Here is a 17,123-nt window from a genome sequence, read left to right on the forward strand (position 1 = left end):
AGCTTATTGTTGATTTTTCAACCTTAATATCAGCTGCTTTAAAGGAGCCTGGTTCTCTGGCAGTAACACTTTTCTTCACTAGATGCAGTGCAGGCACAGTCTGTGTTTCTAAACTACACACTAATGTTCATTGTTGTGCAGCTAAATCCTCCCTCTGGATGGGAAGAATCCCTGTCAGGCTTCAAACACCTGGCTTGGTGTTCTGGAGCTAATGTGTCACCTGTGAGGACTCTGAGATGAACACACAGCAGACACTTCAGTTCTCCGTCTGTGTGTCCTCAGTTTCCCAGCATGCCTTGGCTGTGGTGGTGGAGGTGAATGAGGGGGAACATGCTGCTCTGTCAGCACTCAGGTTTCATACCTGGTGATCTCAGAGGACAAAGCGGCGTTACAGCAGCGCACGTTGATGAGACCTGATGCTCTGAACAGTTCAGACTTCAGCCTCACTCTGAGAAAACAAACGACTGACTGTCAGCAGCAACTACACCTGCTCCATCAGTGACGGAGAGAAGAACTGAGACTGAGAGACATACAGCTGCAGGTCAAAGGTCAGAAACGCCCGCTCTTTGTACGGGTCAGGAGTTAGTACTGCAGAGGTCAGAGGTCAGCTTGCTGACAAACCATTTGAAACAGTTTGGAGCTAAAAGCACAACAGCAGAGGAAAGAAGAGACACTGCAGAGATGATGCAAAATATTGTGTTTTGTTCTCAGCTGTCAAAAAGTGTAACACACGTGTTCCAGCACAGCCTTTGTGTACTTTCACTTCTCCATACTGTCCATTGGAAATCCTGTTTGTTACTTTTTGATTTCAGTCCATGTGTCCAAAGCAAACTTCTGTCCCACACTTTCTCTGCTGACTCTTCACCGATGCTCAGATGATCTCAGATGATTTCACCAGAACTCATCAAAATTCGGGCTCCACAGAAACCCAGACGTCACTAAACAAGCGTAACAAGCAAAGTGAAAACTGGTCGTTCAGCTTTATTGACCAAAGATAAGCTCACATGTCACCTCATGACACAGACACTTATTTCCACAGCATGCACGAGGACTGACAATAAGTGTCTATAAAGCCACTTCTATCTGCCACACCTGTGCTTCTGTCATGGTTGCTCTCCTCTCACTCTGTCATTTATCCACAGTCTGCCTCCCTCTGCTCCGTCAGCTGACGTCCTCTCTACACCACCTGCTGTGTTTTATCCTGCAAAAACACATTTAAGAAGCGTTGCACCGAGTAACGGGAGGAACTGCTATAAAATCCATTTAAAGGAGGTGGTGCTGAGTGCTGTGACTGGGGTCCCACCACTGACATCACGGGTGGAGGACATGTTGGAAAACTGCTACAAAGTGCTGTGCAGCCAGCAGAGCTTACAGTCTGTCCTGTGTGTCATACAGGCTCTCACACTTAGTGTTTCTGTGACACATTGAAGAGAAGTTTGTGTTGTTCACAGTTGTGCTTGTACTGAGTGACAGCTGACATGACCTAACAGGAATAATGTGTCTGTGCTGAATGAGAAGTAACACACAATGAAGTCTTGATGCATCTCAATCATCCAGGAAAGTGAGTCTGTTGCTTCTGTTCATCTGGACGCAGCGTTTTGTGGGAGAAACGTGTCGTCATCATCAGGTGACGTCTTCAGTCTCAGCTGCAGGTTTCAGTCTTACAAACAGGACATTTGCATAAAGACTGAAAGCAGCTGCAGGAACGATGGGCTGGGAGCTCCGTTCCTTCATCTTAATTATGCAGATTCTCAGGACCATTGATCAACAACCACTGATCCATGTCCATGAGTCCCATTCACAGAGATGTGGGAATGGCTGCAGTCACAGCATGTAAGATGGAAATAAATGAGAAGTATTTAGCTGAAGTGGATTTGATTTATGTTACTTCTTTTTTAACTTGTAGTTCTACATTGGAAGATTATTGTGATATTGAAATATAAAAATACATTTATATTCTATTATTTTCTCAAAATAAGCGTCACACTCGTGGAAGCCGGTGTAGCCGCCGAAACGCCTGCATTTATGGAGACTTTCAGCCCCAGGTAGGCCAGTTATGGATCTTGGGATCCACATTATGTCAGCAGCTGTTCTCCACCGTGAACTGTGTTCAAACAAACACGCTCACGCCTCACAGACGACAGCTCACAGTCCTGTAGAGATAAAGTGACTTCGTACAGCCCCGTCTTCAGTCTTGTGGAGATGATCTCGACGCTTTGGTGGATGTTACTAGCTCCTGTGCAGTATTTTGTAAAGACATGATTATACCCCGTAAGCGCGTTAAAATGTACGCTAACAATAAGCCATGGCTCACTAAAAGTGTCAAATCCTGTTTAAGGAAAAAGAGACAGGCCTTTAAAGAGGGGCTGTTACCGATTTTCAGACAGCTACCAAGGAAATGAAAATCGAGATCTTGAAAGCAAAACAGACAAAAACCTTCTTGAAAGCAAATTTGCTGCAAAAACTTTTGGGTCTGCCTGGACTTGTATGAAAACCATAGCAGGGTTTCAAAATCCCCAGAGCAGCAGTCAGGTCATTTTAGATGTTTTAATTCAGACAGAGATTTTCAAATGCTTTAAACATGTTTTATGCTCGTTTTAGTTCTTCTGATTTCAGCGAGGATATTTGGGAACTGAAACAGAAACTGAGAGATACTCAGCACTTTATCATTGAACTCAGCGATGTTAAAAAGGCCTTTCATACAGTCAATGTGAACAAGAGCCAGGTCCTGATAATATTAGTGGCCGCCTAATTAAACCTTGTGCTGATGAACTCAGTCCTATATTTCAGGTTATTTTTAACAAATCCTTGCAAACACAACATGTGCCCTCTCTTTGCAAAGAAGCAGTCGTGGTTCCTGTCCCTAAATCTAAACGACTTCAGGCCTGTTGCCTCACTTCAGTTGTCATGAAAGTCTTTGAAAAAATCATCAGAAATGTGATTATGAAGAGACTGAAGGTCAGCTGGATCCAATGCAGTTTGCATACAGGCCCAACAGAGGAGTGGAGGACGCACTTTTGACTTTACTAAATCTGATTCTTAAACATGTAGAGAGTAAAGGGACTTTTGCAAGACTTCTTTTCATTGATTTTTCTTCGGCTTTTAATACAACACAGCCCCATATTTTAATTAAAAGACTTTTAGAACAGTTTGAAATCAGGAAAAACCTGCTGGGCTGGATTTTAGATTTTCTAACTGACAGGTCACAAAGAGTGAGAATAAATGGGGTTCTGTCTGACCCAGTGTTCTCCTCCACAGGTTCTCCTCAAGGCTGCGTCCTATCGCCCTTATTATTCACTCTCTATACAAACATGTGTCAGGGCAGACATGAAAACAGGGTCATTATTAAATATGCAGATGACTCTGTTATTGTCAGCTTACTGAAAGAGGGTGAAACTAACCACGGCCCAGTCATTGATGACTTTGTTCAGTGGTGGGAGGAGTCTTATCTCCAGCTGAACATATCTAAAACAAAAGACATGGTTGTTGATTTTAGGAAACAACAAAATGGGCACGGAGTCACTTTAATTAAAGGTCAGAAAATAGAGCAAGTACAATCATATAAATATCTTGGGACCATAATCAATGAAAAACTGAACTTGTGTGAGTGTGTGATGGGTGGATGACTGGATGTGTAAAGCACTTTGGGGTCCTTAGGGACGAGTAAAGCGCTCTACAAATACAGGCCATGTAATGGCAGAAACGTTCTCTAGTGTAAATCCTGACTAGTTCATTAACTACAGATCAGTTTCAGTGAACATTATTCACAGAGGGATCTGAGTTCCTTATACCAGACTCTACAGAAACTGTAACACTGTACAGCTCTGCGACTCAACAATATGACAACAATGTAACACACACTAGAATCATCAAATAAAGCCCCACTAACCACTAGAACTAGAACTAACTAACTAGCACTGGACACTTGCATATTAGAGATTTCTACCACCATAGGAGGCGAGATATCATCCTTGAACCAGAGCATCCAGCCCTCAATTTCGGACATAAAAAGCGACGTGGCCAGGCATGATAACACTTTGACTGAACTGCAGGACTGTGCCTCGAACCACTCTGACACCATCGCCACTCTCCAGGCCACTGTGGAGCGTTTGTCTGCGGAGGTAAAGAAGTTAGATGAGAGATGTGGAGCTCTTGAGGCACTCCAGGAGGAATCATTTAAGAACTGCAGGAATACCAGAAGGCACAGAGGGACCCAAGATGACTGAGTTGGTTCACACCTGTTGGCGGAGGCGCTATCTCTCCAGGAGAAGCCACTCATCGATCGAGCACATAGAGCGAATCGCCAGCGTCCCAAACAAAGTCATCTTCCTCGGCCCATCATCTTGAGATTGCACTACTACCACATTGGTGAGGAAATTCTGCTGAAAGCTGCAGAGAACAAGAACCTGATGTATAAGGGTTTTTAAAATAAACATCCTCCCAGATTTCCCTCCCTCTGTTGGAAACGCAGAGCCGCATTTGCAAATATGAGAGGAAGACTACGTGGGATGACCGGCGTCAGGTACAGACTGCTATACCCTGCAAAGCTGTTAGTGACCCATGGTGATGTGAGGAAAAGCTTTACCCATCCCAAAGAGACCGTAGACTACGCGGAGAAGCACCTCTCCCACCCACCTTCAAATGTATTAAAAGCAAGGATATATCTATATGTCTAACGCTGACACAGCACTGTGTTTCTTCTTTTCCCTTTATATTCCATGTAAAGGTGAATATGGAGCGTTTATGGCGATTTTCTGAATCTCGGGCAGATGAACTTCCCTGAAGTGTTTCCAGCTGGGCGTCGAGTGTTTGACCGACGCATGAAACGACACGTTTGTGAGTCTTTGTGAGTATTTATCACACGGCGTGCTGCGGGGAAAAGCCTGTTGTAACATTCATGTTTTAGCCCCTGACGGCTCTTTTTGGCTTTTCATCCCTAAACTCTCTGCATGCTCTTTCATGTGATTCCTTTTATTTTGAAAAGTCTCAATAGGATCTTGAGCTTTATTGTGAAAGGTTTATGTGGACAATAAAGAAGCGGACGGCGGAGCCACGCGATGGTTTTGCCGGCGTTGTTGCTAACGAGCGTCCGTAGTGTGGTTATATTAAATATAAGAGAAAGAGAGAACTTTAATACAGACACTACAGTGAGCATCACAACCATGTAACATATTTTACACCATGAAACAAACGATCTTTCATATCATCATCTGATATATATGTTATATGGAACAGGCCCAGCGCAGGCTGCCTGTGATGCAGCACAGCGCCACCCTGTGGTCATCACTGCACTGGTGACACTACAAACAACAAGTATACAGGATGGACGGTGGCCCTGAGAGCTCACACACACTGCTGCTTCTAAAACACCATGAAACAGGAAAATGCTGTGAAAGCACAAAATAATCACAGTTCAAAGAGACAATAGTGACAGAAACAGAGGCTTCACTGGTGCTGAGGGAGAAATCCCAGAGAAGCTTCCTTCCTGCCAGTATACGAGCCCACCAACAGAGACAGGACCAGTTCATCCTCCATCACTTACTGTGGCTCACGTTGCTCTTCTGTTGCTTTGCATCACAGACGCGTCTTTACTGGCTTCTTCTTCTAATTGCACTTAGAAACATGTTGTCTTTAACCTGTCACAGCTGCCCAGATGTTGCTGCTGAGAACATGTGGAGCTGATTCATGTAGTCATGTGTCTGTGAACAGCCAATCACAGGAAGACTTTCAGAAGAAACTCAGAGGAACAGCTAAGATGTGCTGAGTGACACAAGAACTGACAACAAATGTTAAAGTTCAAATGGTGGTTTTGTTTGCAGGGACTGTGAGTGGATGGAGATCCTGGTCCTCCTCAGCTGTGAGTTCTTCCTCTGTCATGAGAACCTCAGGGGGAGAACATGTGCTCACTCTCAGCTGCTTTAACAGGAAAGAAGCTCTTTTAGATCAAAGCTGAGAAACTGTTTGTAACAGCGAACTCTGTCACCTTTCTCTCCTCAGCCTGCTGCTGGACAGGCCCATGAAGCTCTGCTGTAAAGGCTTCCATGTCCCAGGCTTCACCTTTACCTGCTGACCAACGGGAGGCGTGGCCAAAACAGCGATGGGGAGTGGAGCAGCAGGTAGCAGAGGTGAGCCTCTTGTATGCAGCCTGTTATCTGTGGGACCAGGGAGCACGTGACAGCAGATGTTGCTGATTCAACATCTGTGTGACAGCTGGAGCAGCACAGTCTGTAGGAAACATCTGTGCATGTAGGAGACACCAAGGTTTACATGGTGGAAGCAGACGACTGACTCAAGCAGCCTCACATCACAGGCTGCTGGCTACAAGCACATGACCACAGTGACTGGTTTCACTGGTGTCTGTCCCAGTCTGTGGCAGAGATACAGGAAGTCACAGACAGCCTGCACACAGCGTTTCCTCTGGAGTGTGTTTCACACCCTGTTTGTGTTTCTCACTAACATGTTGTAGTTCTTCCTGCACACAGCAGCACTTTGATCATTTCTCCTGCTTTTCTTCCTTTTCTAGCTTTTATACACTGACAGTAACACAAAACTCCAAAGTCATCATTTGAGGAGCTTCTTAAGAGTTTCTGTGAGTTTAGTGAAGTCAGCCTCTCAACAATAAGTGTGTGTGTGTTGATTATCTAATGTTCAGAGAGGACTGCACTGATGTAGCATCCAGGTGAGCAGCTTATGAGCCAACAGGGGAAATTTAGCTGTATTATTGTTGTTTAAATGTAATAATTTATTATTTCATGTTCCAATATTTCACTTTTCCCAACGTTTTGTTATCATTTGGTCTGAAAACCATGACAAACAGCAGTGTTACAGTTGTTAGCATTAGCTGCTATAGAGCACTCAGTCACTGTATTGGTGTTAGCGACATGAACATATCTGAGCTAACTGTGTGTTCCAGATGTGCAGCAAACCCAACTGTCCCTGTGTTTTCCTGCTGTAGACATTATCCCCATGATGCTGACGTCCTCTGGTGGGACGAGCTCACACGTTTATGGATTCAGATGCTAACTGGACCAGACTGGTGTCAACCTTTGTGCTATAGAAGCAAATCAAAGAAGAGCCAGTTGAACCTGAGCTGTCTGTAGTGGTGACACCAACACCATGTCACCTGCACATGCTGACCCAATCAGAAACCAGCGTTGACGCTGAGCCTCGGCTCTGTCTCAGGAATACCATGAACAGGCAGACCCTCTGCAGCAGGCTGACCTGTGACCTCTGAGACAGAGGGAGGAGTTTGTGTCAGCAGGGGGCGCTGCAGCATCGCCTGAGAGCTTTAAGAACAACAGCAATAAACAGGAAGTGAAAGTCACACTTCTGTTGTTGTGCGTCATCAGCAGACCCCACCCTCTGCAGGAAGCTGAGATAAGAAGCAGCCAATCACAGAGCAGAGAGCGTGTGACTTCCTGTTCCTGCTGTTACTGTGACAACAGCTCCTGGGACAGAGAGCAGCTTTCTAAAGAGGAAAGATGCTGCTGTCACCCCCGGGTGTCATGTGACCCACCTGATGTACCGATTTAAGACTGTAAGAACAATAATAACAACATGTTTTAGTCAGGTGATCCATGCAGAGCAGATCCATGTGACCAAACACAGCTGGATCACATGTTTCCTCTCCTGGAAACAGAAAGCCTTCATGTATAAAGGCTCATGTACCCACTGAGCCCTGCTCTCAGATCTGTGAGGCTTTAACAAACAACAGTTTAAAGTCATGTTTAGCATCTTCTGTCAGTGTGGAAGGTCACACACTTTCCTGAGTGTTGAACCCTGAACTACTAGCTGTTCATGTCAGCCTGGACATAAATACAGACCTGCCTGCTGTCATAGACCCCAGCACTCACATGTTACTTATAAGTGACTCATATGTATGCATGTATATATTGTGTATATTGTGCTATTTCTTACTTAGTGTGTTGTGTCTTTGTTCCTGTTTGTGCTGCAGCACTGTAACCTAAATAATTTCCCCTGGGGATCAAAAAAGTATTCTGATTGTGATTAAATGAAAGCAGTCAGAGCAGAGGACGGTGATGTAAGGAATGGGATTTTAATCAGCCAGTCTCCTTTAACTCTCAGCATCACAAAGTAATGTGGTAACATCTGGACTGATGTGTTTACTGTCAGCTAGTTTAAATGCTGTAGGCTGCAGCCGCTGCTCTAACACTATAACTGTAACAGGGCTCAGTGCTGCTTCTAACAGTCTGAGCTGCTTCAGGCTTTATTTGTGAGGAGCACAGCAGCTTACAAACACGTGGCTGGGCCTGGACCCAAAGGAGTGTTTGTTAAAGCCTGCAGTGAATCCAGCAGCAGAATGATGGAAATGCAACACAGCAATGATGAAGAGGAGCAGCATTAAAGCCAAAGTCCAGTTCATACAGTTAGGTCCATAAATCAAATAAGGGAAAATAAAATGTTGTTGGATGCACCTGTCTGCACCCTTAATGCTCTCTGGTCGCTATGGTAACGCGTAAACATTTCTTTCAAAATAAGACACACGACTACAACACGGGAAAGACCCAGGGAAACGAAGTTAACGATAAAAACCCTGAAAACCATTGTTGGATTTATATTTTATCATTGTCATTGTTATTGGGGAATATCTAACCATATATGCTTAGAGGTGTAGAACCAATTGTGTAATGATAGTAGTCTTTAAAGACTTTGTGTGACTCCAGAGTGTTCTGGCATTCACACCCACGTCCTGGGATCATGGGAGAGGTGCTACCTTCTTATTGTTTTGTGGTAGGATGTCTGTTTTAGTCTAAGTGCCTTTTGTTTAGATGAACTGCTGGACTTCCAGACCAGCAGGTTTAGGGAAGTCGTTTATGGGGTCACACACACACACACACACACACACACACACACACACACACACACACACACACACACACACACACCTACATAACATACAGACTGGTACCTTTGTTCACGTGTATGTTAATGAACCTATGTATATTCATGTAACCTCAATAAAAGAGCAGTGTTACGAGGGAACGGACGAGAGCGACTGTGGTCAAGCGAAGGAACGGCATTGGTCCAGTTCTCTCCCGTGCACGAGAAACATAAAGAACTACTCGTGTCTTGCTTTGCTGTGTAGCTGGATTGAACGATCCAGCGAACAGGTTTATGCTACAAACCTATCAACCATCAATTTCACACCGAGCCTCGACTCTCACGGCCCGGTACCAAACGACTCACGGACCGGTCCGTGACCCGGGGGTTGGGAACCGCTGAGTTAACGCATGAGTAGTTCAGGGCTGCACGTCATTTTCATTGTTAATATCTTTGTGAAAAGCACATTGATGTGAAAATCTTCATGAGAGTCAGAGGCCCTACAACACGATTAAAGATTCATTCAAAAGAAAATCACAAGTTATTATCATCTTCAGAACATTTCATTAAACATTAGAGACAGACTGCTGAGTACATCTCATCTCTATCCAAACAACCTACAGTCCACAAACACATCATGAACCAGTGCTCTGGGCTGTGGTCTGTCCCCAGTTACATGGATCAGCTGGTTCCCTGGAGGTGACTGCTGCTGTGGTTTGGAGCGGATGAATAAACCTGAACTGAATCAGGTGTCCAGTTACTTTTGGTCCCTTTAAACCAGGCTGTCACATGTTCAGGATGTGAAACTCCTCCTCCTCCGTGAAAACGGGTGTGGGTCACAATCAGCCAAGGTTTTGGGTGAACCCATTGTGAGATCTAGCCCCACGCTATCATGTGATTTCCTGTGATCAAATGTCCCAGGATGTGAGTGGGCGTTAAGACGTCCATGTCCCTCTTCAAGCAACTTAAAGAAGTCCAGACGCTTTTCTTTCCAAGCTCCTTCAACAACATCATTCATAGAACAGCTTCCAGCTTCTTTTGCTCGGCTACAGTTTGGATGGATTTGCATTTAAAGATGCAACAAGACTAAAATGGTTAGGGTCAGGAGGTCAAAGGTCAGAGCTCCTGTGGGTCTGAGGGCGGCCTCACGCTGGAGAAGGATGAAGGAGTCTGACCTGAGCCAGTGTTTGACATGAACACATCAGCACTGCTGTCAGTGAGCCTAACGACAGCCGTTAGCATCATTTCAGTGTTTCAGTCATAAAAACACTTCCTGTCTCTGTGGTGGTTACAGTGACATCATGCAGTTTGTGCTTTGACCTCCAGAGGGCGACAAATCAGCACAGACAGAGAGCTCCATTCAAACTTTGCTGCCATCAGGAATAATTCTTCAAATATAATCATCAGTGTTTGAGCAGTAATGATATCAGGGACAATCTAGACATGTGTGACAATACTGAACATGTCACATGACACACCTCAAACATCATGTGATCCACTCTCAGTCTGCACTTTCATTCATGACTTCAACAGGTTGAAATGAGCTTTGAAGAAACATCAGTTCAGTGCTGAAACATTTAAACGCTGCAGGAAGAACAACAACAAATTGATGACGGATGTTTGTGCTTCAAACAGGAAAACCAGCAGAAATAAATCACAGCCTGCCAGAGGTTTGGAGTTTCCCAGGTGCACCTGAACGCAGCACAGTGTCCCAATGCTCCTTATTGTCCTCAAACGTCTCTTTGGGTGTTTCCTTCCTGCTCAAAGTTTTCTTTCACTTCCTGAACTTCGTGGAGTGGAGCTTGTTGTTGGTGTGTGAAGAAACTGTAAGTTTGCTTTGTTTCCTCCTTTAACAGTTTGTCTTTAGGAACTTTACTGTTTGTTCAGCTCGTGTTTGATTTCTTCACACAACAAACTGTGTGTGTTTGTATTTCCGGTCTCTCCATTAAAGTCAGTGTGTAATGTTTCCTGGCTAACATCAGCTGTGTGCAGCTTAGTTCAGCACAAATCTGCCGCTCCATAGTTCACGGTAACGGACTCACAGCTGGACCAACGAGGCCGAGTGTGTCCGCCACTCTGAGCTACGTTCGTGTTTGTGTACTTGTAGTTTGTACTTTGAGTTCACTCAGAGCCCACAGAGGACGCAGCGTACGTGATGACGTCACAGCCCTTTACCTCCTTTACTGTCACTGTGATTAATATTTACACACGAGACACCTGCAGAGCTCTGACGCTGAGCTAGCACACAGCATGCTAACGCTAAGCTAAACAACATAAGCTTAAACATGTTTTTAAACAAGGAAAATGAACTACACCTTTTTAAATCCCTGTCAGAACTATTCCACAGGTTACCTCCTCTAACAGAAACACATCTCTGCTTTATATTTGTCCTTATCTTGTTTTTTTTAAAGAAATCTCTTCCCCTTAAGTCATATTGACTCTCTGACTTTGAACAGCTTCTGAGTACCGGGGCAAAGCAAGTTATTTTGTGCTTTATACATTATCTGTGCCATTTTATATTCAACTAAATCATAAAATTTCAGGGTATTCAGATTAATAAACAAAATGTTAGTTGGTTCTATATAGTTTGATTGGTTTATAATTCTTATAGCTCTTTTTTGTAACTTGAAAATAGGAAGAGTGTTCGTTTTATATGCATTACCCCATATCTCCAGACAGTAAGTCATATATGGAAGCAACAGAGTACAATAAAGTGTGTGTAATGATTTTTTGTTCAGGACATGCTTTGTTTTATAGAGAATAGCAATGGTTTTTGACATTTTTGTTTTCACATTGATAAAGTGAGCTGCTGCTGCTGAACTTGAACAGGTAACAAAGTGATGAGCAGTCAGGCTGCAGGTTTCTACCTGTTCATGTTTCTACAGTAGAATCACTTTGAAGTGTCTTTGTGCTGTTTCATCTTTGATTTGTGTTCATAAACACTCAGAGAAACATCACGTGACCTCATCAGGATCTGTGTTGGTGTGTGGGGCTGTACCTCAGCTTTATGTTGTTACATGCTCATTTGTTCATTTTAACATCAAAGTAATGTTATGAGGAGTAATGAAGTAACGTACTCCATTACTTTTAATCAAAGTGTTCTGTGTAATATGTGTAATAATGACTGTTTTGAGTAATGACCAACACTGATCACAACAAAGAGGAAATGCCTCCAACATGCACAAACATTTGAGCCACAACATGCAGTTAATGTGCACAAATGTCTTTGATATGCTGCTCAGTGATGGTGGTGACTGTCAGAGCAGAGCTACTGAGAATCAATAAGTAATATCAATGATGGGATCAGAATCACTAAATTCTTCTCATCCCTGTCAGTATCATACATGTGCTGTATAATGTGATAAATGTAGAGGTGCTGGCTGTTCTCTCACTCTGCTGTTTAGCTGTAAAGGACGCCTCCCTGCCTTTGTCTCATTCATGACCTTTAATAGTCTCTTCTAACATGCAGAGATCTGTATGATCTGTTTCATAGAGTCTAACCAGCCTGTACAGGTAACAACAACAGTCACTGCATCACTGACACACAAACGTCATCTCTGTCAATAACAACATTCATACATGGAATAAAAACACATCAGTGGATCATTGCTGGAGCTGATGTTTGTGCTCCTGGTGCAAAGGCTCTCAGTTTCCTCCTTGAAATAACATCAGTGGTGGGTCAGCGACATGCTTTCTTTCCCTCTCAGGTTTAAATATCTGGGACTCTCCACCGTTTGGTTTTAGAGCTGAAGAAGCTTCTCAGATGAAACGTCTTCCAGAAACTTAAAGACGTCTCTTTTCTCTCCAAGCTCCTTAGATCACATGACCTGGATGACTGAACCTACAGACATATTGACCTGGTTTCATGGTCACATGACAGGTCAGAGGTCAGCGACTGTAACTCAGTTCCTCCTGTTAATGTGAACTCACTGAGTGTTTGTGGTTTCCCTCTCAGACTGACTGAAGTCCACAAGAAGATGATGATGGAGGAAGAGGAGGACAGAGCAGAGTCTGCAGGGTCCAGCTGTCCGTCTGTGAGGAGTGACCGGTCCAAAGATCACCCTCCAGGCTTCAGTGGTGAACCTGGAGCAACGAGGTCAGAGAGCTGAACTCACTGAGTAACAGAAATAATTCTGCACTGACATTATAATCAGTGTTGACTCTGGTTGATTGTCTGACTGTGTTTGTGAGCTGAGAGGAAATGAAAATGAGTTTGTAACAAAAATCAGTTTTGTCCAGTTTTCCTGTAAAAAGCTGAACTCTAATCTAAGAGGATGTTACTGACAGGAAACAGCTGCATTATCTGCAGTCTGTGTGATCACAGCTGCTTCAATCATGTTTGTGTCTGCAGAGGTCAGAGGTCACAGTCTGCAGGGTCCAGCTGTCCGTCTGTGAGGAGTGACCGGTCCAAAGGAAACCCTCCACTCTTCAGTGGTGAACCTGGAGCAACGAGGTCAGAGAGCTGTGATGACTCCTTTACATGTTTGTGTTTCCTGGATAAATATGACCTGAAACATCCTCAGATTGTTACAAAGATTCATTAAAAAGAAAACAATGAAAGAGAAAAGATCCAAATGTTCGACTTGGTCATTTGCTGTTTGAGGACAGTGATGCTCATATCTGTGGGGAAAGTGTGACCTGAGTGGGTTCATGTTTGTCTTTAAAGAACAGAGCTGCTCTGATTCTCTTTGTGTCTGATCTGTTAAACAGTCTGAGAGGTCACACAGAGACCCAGCAGCTAAAGCCTGGATCATACTGGCTGCTGTTACTCCATCAGGACAACACTGAACCACAGTGGTGTGGATGTAGTGGATAAATCCCACCATACTGATGCTCAGAGTTAACCACAGGGAACAAAACCAGATGTTACCTTCAGATTGTGACCTTTGGAGTGGACGATGCAGATTTCAATAGAGAATAAATGTTGTTGTTTTTCAGCTGTGAAGAAAGAATCTAATTTTCTGAACTTAAGAATTTATGATGCTGGAAACAACATGGAGACTATAACACAACATTTCCACTGTGTTTATAGAATGAATGTAAAACTGTCAGACATTCATTAAATATGCAAAATGTCTACAGAAGCATCAGAGGGTCAGACGTGAAGCACTCAGTGATTTTGATCAAATGACTCATCAGTTATTGATCTGTACTACACTGATCTACCACGTTAGTAAAGCTGGTGTTCTGGTGGTGGAGGGAGACTCGGATCATGTTCTGGTTTTGGAGCAGTGATCTGCTGATGGTTCAGTTTGATGAGCTTCTTCAAAATCATCCCTGACATCACCACTGAAAGGACGTCCATGAAAACAGACTGAAAATTACTGATATGTTCACAATCTGAGAGTTTAAAACTTGACAGACTTGATTCAGATGAAGTTATTTGAGCAGAAACTCCTGGATCTTTATCCTGTGTTGATCTAATCCTTCATGGTTCCTCCACAGAGTGGACCAGCAGAGCTCAGAGGTTCCCAGTGGTCAGTCTGCCCAGCAGCATCAAACACAGCTGGACTCCATATTTATGGTCTGTACATGTACAACAACTACTGTTACATCTGTTCTGTTCACGGTCATCTCCATGCTGCTCTTTGTAGACCAGTGGATCGTCAGTGTGTCCAACATGGATCTGATGTTTGGCTCCATGATTTCAGTCTGATTGGCTCATTCATAAATATTCTGTTCCAGCTGCTGGAGGACAACATCATCACTTTTGTGAAGAACGAGCTGAAGAAGATCCAGAAGGTTCTGAGTCCAGATTACCCAGAATGCTTAGAGAGTCAGAGGAGCAGCAGCAGAGAGGCATTTGTGAAGATCACAGTGGACTTCCTGAGGAGAATGAAGCAGGAGGAGCTGGCTGACCGTCTGCAGAGACGTAAGAGGATTTATCTAAAGATTTAAGCTGCTGGATAAATGAACATTTTCCAGAGATGGAAGATGGAGCAACATGTTTTAAAGATTAGTTCTTTTTGGAAATTGAGTGTTTATTTTTCTTCTCATTCAGAACTTCAAGCTGCAGTTTGTCATCGTAACCTTAAATCCACCCTGAAGAAGAAGTTCCAGTGTGTGTTTGAGGGCATCGCTAAAGCAGGAAACCCAACCCTCCTGAATCAGATCTACACAGAGCTCTACATCACAGAGGGAGGGACTGCAGAGGTCAATGATGAACATGAGGTCAGACAGATTGAAACAGCATCCAGGAAACCAGACAGACCAGAAACAACCATCAGACAAGAAGACATCTTTAAAGCCTCACCTGGAAGAGATGAACCAATCAGAACAGTGCTGACAAAGGGAGTGGCTGGCATTGGGAAAACAGTCTTAACACAGAAATACAGCCTGGACTGGGCTGAAGACAAAGCCAACCAGGACATCCAGTTCATATTTCCATTCACTTTCAGAGAGCTGAATGTGCTGAAAGAGGGAAAGTTCAGCTTGGTGGGACTTGTTCATCACTTCTTTACTGAAACCAAAGAAGCAGGAATCTGCAGCTTTGAAGACTTCCAGGTTGTGTTCATCTTTGATGGTCTGGATGAGTGTCGACTTCCTCTGGACTTCCACAAAACTACAATCCTAACTGACCCTAGAAAGTCCACCTCAGTGGATGTGCTGCTGATAAACCTCATCAGGGGGAAACTGCTTCCCTCTGCTCGCCTCTGGATAACCACACGACCTGCAGCAGCCAATCAGATCCCTCCTGACTGTGTTGGCATGGTGACAGAGGTCAGAGGGTTCACTGACCCACAGAAGGAGGAGTACTTCAGGAAGAGGTTCAGAGATGAGGAGCAGGCCAGCAGGATCATCTCCCACATCAAGACATCACGAAGCCTCCACATCATGTGCCACATCCCAGTCTTCTGCTGGATCACTGCTACAGTTCTGGAGGATGTGCTGGAAACCAGAGAGGGAGGACAGCTGCCCAACACCCTGACTGAGATGTACATCCACTTCCTGGTGGTTCAGGCCAAAGTGAAGAAGGTCAAGTATGATGGAGGAGCTGAGACAGATCCACACTGGAGTCCTGAGAGCAGGAAGATGATGGAGTCTCTGGGAAAACTGGCTTTTGATCAGCTGCAGAAAGGAAACCTGATCTTCTATGAATCAGACCTGACAGAGTGTGGCATCGATATCAGAGCAGCCTCAGTGTACTCAGGAGTGTTCACACAGATCTTTAAAGAGGAGAGAGGACTGTACCAGGACAAGGTGTTCTGCTTCATCCATCTGAGTGTTCAGGAGTTTCTGGCTGCTCTTCATGTCCATCTGACCTTCATCAACTCTGGACTCAATCTGCTGGAAGAACAACAAACAACCTCTACATGGTCTAAACTATTTAACAAACTAAAACTTCAATCTCTCCACCAGTGTGCTGTGAACAAGGCCTTGCAGAGTCCAAATGGACACCTGGACTTGTTCCTCCGCTTCCTCCTGGGTCTTTCACTGCAGACCAATCAGACTCTCCTACGAGGTCTGCTGACACAGACAGGAAGTAGCTCACAGACCAATCAGAAAACAGTCCAGTACATCAAGGAGAAGCTCAGTAAGAATCTGTCTGCAGAGAAAAGCATCAATCTGATCCACTGTCTGAATGAACTGAATGATTGTTCTCTAGTGGAGGAGATCCAACAGTCCCTGAGATCAGGAAGTCTCTCCACAGATGAACTGTCTCCTGCTCAGTGGTCAGCTCTGGTCTTCATCTTACTGTCATCAGAAGAAGATCTGGATGTGTTTGACCTGAAGAAATACTCTGCTTCAGAGGAGGCTCTTCTGAGGCTGCTGCCAGTGGTCAAAGCCTCCAACAAAGCTCTGTGAGTAAACATGTTGTCATCGCTTCATTGTTAAAATCATGGGAAATAAATCAGAAATGCTGAGTTCAAAGAGCACTGTAACATTTTTTTAAAATAGTAAATTAAATGATCATCAGTCACTTGGTAAATATATGGTAGTTTTAATGTTTCACTCCAGCATTTCTAAAACACACTTTGTTCTGTAACTCTTATCAAAGGACAATCCAGACCCAGCCTATAAGAACATGAGCTCTGATGCTTCAGCCCCTCTGACAGGTTTATTATCCTCAGCTTGTTCATTTGTCTCCAACTCCAGGAGTTTGGTTGTTTTATTCTAAAGCACAAACTTCACCTGCCAGACTTCACCTACATCTTTTTCTGATGTTCATAATTTAAGTTCAAGTTTGTATCTCACTTTCAGTGCACACCCTCCCTTTTTAAATATAAATCTCTGCTGTGCTGTCATGTTTTCATCCTGTATGGAGGGAGAAACTCGGTCTT

General features: G+C 44.0%; 1 protein-coding gene and 1 long non-coding RNA gene across 2 annotated transcripts in view; both read left to right on the forward strand.

Moving 5' to 3' along the window:
• The window catches only part of LOC143416083 (uncharacterized), a 188,722-nt gene extending 173,983 nt beyond the window's left edge, over positions 1–14,739 (forward strand). Inside the window, exons 3-6 of the mRNA XM_076881459.1 lie at positions 12,797–12,937; positions 13,193–13,294; positions 14,287–14,365; positions 14,527–14,739. Coding sequence (XP_076737574.1) covers positions 12,797–12,937; positions 13,193–13,294; positions 14,287–14,365; positions 14,527–14,739 — 535 coding nt within the window. The remainder of the gene's footprint in view (positions 1–12,796; positions 12,938–13,192; positions 13,295–14,286; positions 14,366–14,526) is intronic.
• Positions 4,736–7,055, forward strand: LOC143416035 (uncharacterized). The gene is made up of 3 exons (XR_013096461.1): positions 4,736–4,846; positions 5,998–6,125; positions 6,956–7,055. It is a non-coding gene; the product is annotated as an uncharacterized LOC143416035 (long non-coding RNA).
• Positions 14,740–17,123: the final 2,384 nt, after the last annotated feature.

The sequence above is a fragment of the Maylandia zebra genome, unplaced genomic scaffold (assembly GCF_041146795.1).
Source record: "Maylandia zebra isolate NMK-2024a unplaced genomic scaffold, Mzebra_GT3a scaffold11, whole genome shotgun sequence".
Lineage (NCBI taxonomy): Eukaryota > Metazoa > Chordata > Actinopteri > Cichliformes > Cichlidae > Maylandia > Maylandia zebra.